The 8,797-nt window shown below is 45.1% G+C and overlaps 1 protein-coding gene across 3 annotated transcripts; it reads right to left on the bottom strand.

Annotated features, from left to right (window-relative positions):
• Window positions 1-3,304: 3,304 nt before the first annotated feature.
• On the bottom strand, window positions 3,305-8,263 carry DDIT4L (DNA damage inducible transcript 4 like). 3 transcript variants are annotated; one of them, XM_081099862.1, is made up of 4 exons: window positions 7,870-8,263; window positions 7,386-7,426; window positions 6,949-7,084; window positions 3,305-5,174 (listed from the first exon to the last, which is right to left on the bottom strand). In XM_081099862.1, the coding sequence occupies exons 3-4, from the start codon at window positions 7,037-7,039 to the stop codon at window positions 4,684-4,686; spliced, it is 582 nt and encodes a 193-aa protein (XP_080955988.1). In that variant the 5' UTR covers window positions 7,040-7,084; window positions 7,386-7,426; window positions 7,870-8,263; the 3' UTR covers window positions 3,305-4,683. The 3 variants fall into 3 exon arrangements, with proteins under 3 accessions (XP_080955988.1, XP_080955989.1, XP_080955987.1); XM_081099863.1 differs by lacking the exon at window positions 7,386-7,426 and having other exon boundaries at window positions 7,870-8,076; XM_081099861.1 differs by lacking the exon at window positions 7,870-8,263 and having other exon boundaries at window positions 7,386-7,635.
• Window positions 8,264-8,797: the final 534 nt, after the last annotated feature.

Raw genomic sequence — 8,797 nt, 5'->3', positions numbered from 1 at the left:
GGCCCTAATCCAATATGACTGGGGTCTTTATAAGAAGAGGAGATTTGGACACAACAGTACAGCGGGAAGGCAATGTGAAGAGCAAGGGAGAGGACAGCTATCAACAAGACAAGAGTCTGGGGTTTTGAACAGTTGCATGATGCTCATGACCATGTACCCTTCCTTCCCTCATGTGCCAACAACATGCCTTGGAATTTTGTTGTTGTCATTTGTTTAAACCAGCCGTGGGCAAACTATGGCCCATTTGAAATGAATAAAACTAAAAAAAAAAAAAAGACCGTACCCTTTTATGTAATGATGTTTACTTTGAATTTATATTAGTTCACACAAACACTCCATCCATGCTTTTGTCCGGCCCTCCGGTCCAGTTTAAGAACCCATTGTGGCCCTCGAGTCAAAAAGTTTGCCCACCCCTGGTTTAAACCAATCTAGATCACTGAGAACTGAATGTAGTAGACCTAAGACTTTTATACTTGTACATCCGTCTACCATGCAAATGGGAAATTGTCCATAGTGCAATATGAAGCTGACTCCATGAGGATATGACATTGGAGAAACAGATTCAGGATATTGAATCCATTTCTGTTATTTGTGTATGTGGGGTGTCCACTAGTAGAAGTGGGGAATCCCTTTCTCGACTGGGTGCTGGGGGTCAGGTTCTTATGACATCTTGAGAAAAAGAATTTTCTAAGACTCCCACGGGAGAATCAGTGATTTTTATTTGTGTGAAGTTATAACCCACAATTTCTAAAGTCCTATTTCCCTTAAACCAGTCCCTGAGAAGGTGCAGCTAGGGCTTTAGCAGAGCTAGAAGCAAAGCCAGTGTCCAAAGTTTCCGTTCCATGGCGGAGCTGAGTCTGGTGGAGCATCAGGCTAGTTGCAATCCATTAGTCTATTGTGTGGGGTCCATGTGGCCGTTGGCCATGTGGGCCGGTGCAGGGTGTGAGGGCCCTGCAAGCCAAGAGCCAGCAGTGAGCAGCAAGAGAAAAGGGCAAGAGGAACTCACTTTGTTCAGGAGCTTATGTATCCCAGGTTGGGTCTCTGGCAGTGGCCATGCCTATTTTGGCCAATAACCTGCTCCCAGGTGTGATGGACAGATAATCATCTTTCCTATGTTATTCAGACCTTATTGGGCATGTGTCTATTCTTTCTCTCTTCAGTCCCTTTTCCCAGGATCCCCAGGATCTGCAGGGCACAGACCTGGAGAACGCTAAGCTGCAGCTTTCTGGCACAAACTGTATGTCTATATTATCCAGCCTCCCCTTTGCTCCTTTCTTATTAATTAGTAACTGGGTTACTTCCAATGGTATCATTACTATAAAATGGTATCTTTCTACTAATAAGAGGAAAATAAGGCATTTCATTATTTTAGGAGGCCATCACACACTGTAGCTAACAGATTTATTTCTCAATAAAGATAGCTAGGGCCGAAACCGGTTTGGCTCAGTGGATAGAGCGTTGGCCTGCGGACTGAAAGGTCCCAGGTTTGATTCCGGTCAAGGGCATGTACCTGGGTTGCGGGCACATCCCCAGTGGGAGATGTGCAGGAGGCAGCTGATCGATGTTTCTCTCTCATCGATGTTTCTAACTTTCTATCTCTCTCCCTTCCTCTCTGTGAAAAATTAATAAAAAATATATTTAAAAAAATAAAATAAAATATAGATAGCTAGGGCACAGATCACACATTTTTTTTAGGCTACTTGTATAGGATAGGCATGAAGGTGGAAGGAATGGAATGCATCTTTTAAACATTTGGACTTCTTTTTTTTATATTTTATTGATTTTTTACAGAGAGAAAGGGAGAGAGATAGAGAGTTAGAAACATCGATGAGAGAGAAACATCGATCAGCTGCCTCCTGCACATCTCCCACCGGGGATGTGCCCGCAACCCAGGTACATGCCCTTGACCGGAATCGAACCTGGGACCTTTCAGTCTGCAAGCCGACGCTCTATCCATTGAGCCAAACCAGTTTCGGCCATTTGGACTTCTTATTCTAAGCACAGCTCTGCTCCAGTGAATGGGGAATATTGTCAGTACTGTAGTTTCTTCCTTTTCCTACCTGACAAGAAACCGCCATAAGAATTGTACTTTGAATTTAGGGGCAAATGTTTCTGACATGGTTTTTGTAGACTCTTGGTTCTGTGGATATGGTCTCTGCGCTGGTTTGGGCTTTTGGAGGCAGCAGTTGGCTTGGTTTATACCCTGGCTCTGTTGCTTAACTTGGTGGCATTGGCCAGGTTACTTAACCTCTCTGTGTCTGGTCCTTTATCTATAACATGGAGATGACAGTAGTTTCATTTCATAGGACTCTTGTGAGGAATGAAAGAATTTATATAAAGCACCTAGTACAGTGCCCACCAGTTAGCAAGTCTTATTAAATGTGTTATGTAGTGAGAGAAATATGAGCTAATGACCAAAAATTTGAAACAGGAAGGATAGGTAAGATGAATAACAGTGATACTAGAAAGACATGATCCAAATGGAATATTCTGATAAAAATAAAAATGTACACGGCCCTCACAATTTGATATACTTGCATTTGGTCATTAGGAAAACTATAGGAAAAGCCTTTACACCATGAGTTGTTGTTTTTAAAGGTGGTTGCCAAAGGAGCTCAAATTATTGTCTCCCTATAAAATGTACTTTTGTATTTGAAAAATTATGAAGCAAAACACTTAAGTGATAGATAAATGTTTTGTCACTTTCCTTCAAATATTGTCAAGTATATTTTAGGGTGATCATTGAATAAAACTCAGAAAAGACAAAGAGGACAAAAAAAATTAAAAATATATGATGCTTTATTGTCAAAAATAGACAAACTTTAATTTCCTTTAACAGAAATATTAATTAAAGGTCTCCATAAGCCATTATCACCACTTTGTGAGCATAAAAGACAGCTGTTTAGAGGAAAAGGGACAGCAGCTCTACATCCTGCTACAGAAGCCTCGCCCACAGAATCACAGTGACCGTCAGAACCCTAACTAGTAACAGACATGCCAAACAAGGTTAACTTATGCTGGCCCAGCCCTAGAGAGGGCTTTATGGTTTGAATAGTGAAGTTTTAGGTCACCTATAGGAAGAGTAACAGGATCCACCTGCTTTTGCGTTACACCAGGATGAAGCCATCGGTCCCTACCACCCTCCCTCAGGTACGTAAAGTGATGCTAATAGCTTGAACAGAAGATGTGAATAAATTCCTTATTCATGACCTATAGTAAGGATGTGAAGGACTTGCAGAAATGAACACTGTAGTGTGGAGGTTACATTCCCTCATTAGCATAAAAAAGACTAATGATCTAGGCAGTAAGAACAAGAAAAACGTAAGGCCTTTATTGTTCCCTAGGGACAGGTATCCTAGGTTGAAGAAAGCTGGGTTCCATCCTGGCTCTCATTCTCTAGTCTGTTGTAATAGGCCCATCTTAATAATGAAAAGTGGTAGAAGACAGCTATCTCCTTTGAAGAATGGGTAAAGACAGTTGAGTTCCTAGGAGAGGCCAGGGATGAGATAACGCTGACTGGTGGGAGAGTTCATCTGAGATTAAGCTTATGTAACAGTGAAAAGAAGCTAGATTATCAAATGAATGAGAAAGGGATGAGAACTGAGAACTCAAGTCCTATCTCCAAATCATTCACATAAAAAAGAGAAATGAACTATATGCAAAATAACAGCTTAACATTTTCCATTTTTTCTAGTTTAAAGATATCACTCAATACTTGAGAACTAGAAAAACTGAGTTTATATTGTCCATGAAGTTATGTAAAACAATACTGTAGTTATTAAATGGCAGCTTCAGTTTATGCCACCTCTTTAGAACAGAAGAGTGAAACCCTGGCCGGTGTGGCTCAGTTGGTCGGTCATCTTCCTGTGCACTGGAAGGTTGCTGATTCCACTCCCAGTCAAGGCACATGCCCACGTTACGGCTTGATCCCTGGTAGGGGACATGCAGGAGGCAGCCAGTCAATGTTTCACTCTCACATGGATGTTTCTCTCTCTCCCTTCTTCTAAAAATCAATAAAACATATTTAAAAACACACACTAAAGCAAACAAACAAAAATAGCCAGAGGAGTATGCAAAAAAAACAGTGAAGTACTTTTGTTCTCCTGATAGTTTCTTATTCACTCTTGCATGGGTTTAAGTGTGAATTATGCTCACCCACTTAATTCTATTCTCCTGTATAAGGACCCTTCAAATGAGGGTAGGGGCAGGAAATTGGTGGTGTGGGCTTCTGGATATTTTGATGGACTAAGCATCACTCAGTAAGGTTCTGTGATTGATAGGGTCACTCTGAAAACTTACCGAAGAAAAAAAGCAATATGAAAATCAAACTAAACAAAGTTGGTTTAATAGTCTATCAGCAAGACTACATGGAAAACCTGGTGTAGTCAAATACAAAGCTGAAGTGGATTGCTCCTTTTCCTTCCTTATTCCACGCCATTCCATTTTGTTAAAAAAAAAAAAAAAGTGATATAATGCAGACATGGGGGTCACTTCTCAAGAGCCACAGAATAACCCCTTTCGCTGGGCTTGCTGTGACTATGAAATGCAGAAGAACTTGACTGCGGGTTTTTCGGGTTTTTCGTTGAAAGCAGGCAGGGCAAGCTACAATGACTGGAACTGAGCAGCTGCAGAGTTTTATTACCCAATCATCAAAGGACCTTTTACTAGCAAAATGTTTCCCTCTTAGCACTCTTCAATGACTGTCGTTCCAATCAAGGAGTAAAGCTTTTTCTTAACAAGTCGAAATCCTGAGCTCAGGATCAGAGTTCGTCTGAGGCTGGATGAGAAGCGACCGCGACTAAAGAAAAAGTCCCTGAAGCTGGTCCATGAGCAGTGCTCCTGCTTAAACACGAGTGTAAGCTCAAAAGTGGGCACCACAGTGGAGTCACACACAATCCGATCCAGCTTTGTACATACATTGCCCACCTCCATGTTCACGTGCAGGACACACCCTCGCAGGCCGCAGGGCTCCGTGGAGGCGAGGCGCAGGACGTCCTGAGCGATTCTCTGCGTCAGTTTCTCAGGGACAAGGACTTTGGAGCAACCCAGTTTGGTTTGCTTGGATTTGGACAGACAGTTCTCCAGCATTTTGACCAAACTCTGGCAAGTCGTCTCCTCAAATATTACCTCATTGAGGTTGGGTTCAGGAACAACATAATCCCAGTAGTCAAAATCTGTAGAAAATAGAAGTTTGAAGTAAAAAAAAAAAAAAAAAAAAAGGAAAGAAATCCAGGAGCAGGAAAAACATACCAAGATAGCAACATCGGTCTCTACCACATCTACCTGCTTCCAGTATTTATCCAATATTAGATCAGCTGATCTCCCTTTGCTGTTAACTAGTGGAAATAAAGGTTTTGATAAATGCAGTGGATAGGATACAACCATTTTTTTTTTTTTAAATTTATGTGCACACACACACAATCTTAAAGACTATGGATCAAAAAATCTATGGGTATCCTAGATTATTAGTGATTTTCTTTCATTTCTTGCTCTCTTACTTGCTTAGGAAACTTTTCAATTTATTTTACAGGGAACATGCATTACTTCTAGAGTAAAAACGGTTATATACTTTTTTTTTTTTTTTTTTTTTTTTTTACTAAGGAACCTTCTGACTCTGAGAATATATGAGTTTATTTCTTTAAAATACCAAATTTTTGCTATTGTTAAGTGATGAATTTTAGGATGAATCTGAGGAGCTATACTACATATTTATTAAATCTGTTTCTTTCTTTAAAAGTCTTTACTGGAATGACCTGTAAATTCCAATTTTAGCTTCAACCTCTTTGATTAAAAATTGCTCAAAGAAGACCTTTGAGGCCCGCCGGGATATTTATAACTAGCTGGGTAGTTTTCCATGGCCAACCAAAACAAAATAGTCCTTGGAAAACAAAATTAGATTTGCGCAAGGAAAAGAGATAGGTCTGCATTTGGTCACCTTCCTTCCAAATTAATCCTACCACTTGGCAAGATGCCATACACACAGTCAATTGGATGCAGGCAGAGGTCGAGCGGGCTCTGTTCCCTAAGCCTACTTCACCCTCATTGGCTGTTGTGGTTTCCCCACATTGCGTATTCTCTTAGATCATTGTTTTTTTTTATAACTAAATAAAACAAATGCAATCCAAATTATAAGGCTTCATATGCTGAAGACAGAGAATTTAGAGAGTTGGCCTATAAAATTAGATCAGCCACTTTGCCTTCTAAATGAGGAGGGCCCAAAGGTCTTCAGCGATTGGCCTGTGCCCACACAGCTCCTCACCGCAGAGCAATGTGTGCACTTAGAAACTGCTGCTTAAAATTGCAAATGACAGCATGACCAGCATCAGGGCAGTTTTAAAATTTTCTTCTGGCATTAAAAACAGAATAATGGATATAGCCACAAATAGAATACTACACGGCAATAAAAAGGAACACATGCTGATAGAAGCAGAAACCACGGAAGGATCTCAAAATAATTGAACTGCAGGAAAGAGACCAGTTACAAAAGACTACATATTATGTGATTCCATTGACACAAAACTCTAGAGGCAAAAGTAAACGGGGGAGAGGGAAAGGGGGGAATTGATGGCAAATAGGTACATGGAAATTTGGGAAGAGAGGGTCATGGTAGTGACTACCATGATTACACTTGTTAAAACATACATAACTGAACACTTAAAATTCACCAAAACTTTACAACCAACTAACTTTTCATCCCAAAGAGCCTCTTAGCAACATACTACACCTATATAGCCCTCAGTATTTTTTATTTATTTATTTATTTATTTACTTTGTTTCTCACTAGCATGGTCAGAAGTTGCTAGAAAGTTTGGAAACAAGTTTTCTCAGATGGATTTTGTGGCACCTCCACTGAGGAAAGGGGCGATACCGCCTACCTGCCAATCCGATCCCATCTATAGAGGGGCTGCAACCTTTGGAGCAGAGAGAGGCGGGCACTGGGAAACTCACCATTTATCAGGCTCCCCGGGTAGAAGCCATGGTCCAGCAACTCTGAAATGCTGCCTGGGTTCTTACTGCTCAAACTGCCAGTTGCAACCATGGTCAACGGCTCCGTTTCCCTCGCGGGGCAGAACGGCCTGGGGCGCTGGAAAAAGCAGGCAACCAGGACAGATTGGCAAGAGCCGGAAAGACGTGCCGAGGCTCCTAAAACGCCCCGCGTCCCCAGAACGAACTAGCCCCGCACTCCTTTTCCAAAGGGAAGGAACCGGTCCCTGCAACTCAAGTTTGCAGTCTCGCGAGCGGAGACGCCAGCTACTGCCACCACCTGAAACCCATTCAAAGTTAGCCGACTTGTCCCGCGGAGCTCAGCCCCCTCCACTGCCCGGCCCGGGCACCACGGGCCCCCGCCTCTGCGCACCCCACATCCGGGTCGCCGCCTCGCTCACCTGCCGGGAGTTGGCTGAGGCCGATGCGCTCGCTGGTCACGCTGCGGGGTAAAATGAATCAGGGGGTAAACCGAGGCAGGGGGTAAACCGAGGCAGACACTCTCCGCTGGAGCCTGCTCCCTGGGGGGCTCTGGGACCTGCTGACCCCAGCAGCGATCCGCACCCCACTAGGTCCCAACCCACCTAGCACCCGCCCCACTGAACTGCGCCGCCTCGGGGGCAGCGAGCACTTTATAGGCCCCGCGTCCTCGGCCGGCCGGCCCGCCCCGCCTACCTGCCCGCCCGCCCCGGCCCCGCCCCTCGGCTGCCCGGGGCTGCAGTTCCACCCGACACTTCTGCCGCCCTAGGCGCAGCCGCCGGCGTTGCGCACAGGCTTGCAGCACTGTTGCTACACAGCTGATTCCCGGGTGGGCCCCAGGTTACCGTGACTGCAACTCCGGGTGCACCACACGCCCCCAAACTGACCACCCCCTCTGCCACCAACCTGGATTCTTTGGGGCCACTCCTCCGCCTGCGCGCGCTCCCGCGCGTTCACGCTGCGGGGCCCTGGAGATCCTGTCCCGGGCTGGGGGGGGGGGGGGGGGGGGGGGAGCCTTCCGCCCTTTGTCTATTACCGTGACCCGCCGCTTTGCGGGGTCGTAGGAACACTTGGCTTGACTCTGTTTCCATGTTCAATGAGCATCGTTTATGCACTTAGTTCTGGGCTCTAACCAAGTCAGCGCCACCCCGCGTCCCTGTCCTCTCCTGAGCGCGGTCAGTTCTAGCTTTCCTCTCAGGCATCCAAGGCTCTGCACATTTTAGGAAGGGTCTGCACCCCCCGAACCCTCGGGCTCCGGCACGCTCTGTGCTGTTTCATCTATGACTAATGCGTTTTCTCCGCGAGAAGGGTGAGCCTGGTACTCTTCTCATTAGACCTGGCTCCTGGACGCCGGGAGGCTGAATGAAGGAGAGTTGGCCAAGAAACTAAACAAAACCATTAGTGGGATAGCGGCCTCCTCCACCCGCCTGGTGGCTTGGAGCAATTGTCATTCCCAGAGGCAGAAGTTTCTGGCGAGCCCTGTCCGGGGGAAGAAGAATTTGGGTTTGGGATGGTCGTGAAGGGGCTTTGGGCAATGAAGAGGCAGCTTTATATCCCCTTAGGATCAATTCTGTGAGGCCTGATGCGCAGTTTTGAACCAGAGGGACAGAGGAACCCAGGAAAGAGTCAACAACCCATTGGCAAGAAGCCAACCATGTTCTCTTGCAAAGTTTCTGAGCTACCCGTTTCCTGCGTTGGTGTGCCAGCAGGGGACGATCTGTTCAGAGTGGCCATTCCCAATGACGGCGGTGGGTCCAGGGAAGGAAAGGGTGGGGATGCCTGGAGGGAAAGGCTTTCAAAGAGTAGGAGGTTCTAGTGTTGGCTCCCAGCCCTC

Source organism: Myotis nattereri, assembly GCF_964212035.1.
Source record: "Myotis nattereri genome assembly, chromosome: 1".
Classification (NCBI taxonomy): domain Eukaryota; kingdom Metazoa; phylum Chordata; class Mammalia; order Chiroptera; family Vespertilionidae; genus Myotis; species Myotis nattereri.
The sequence above is the reverse complement of the archived record's forward strand: the minus strand, read 5'-3'. Positions and strand labels throughout refer to the sequence as shown.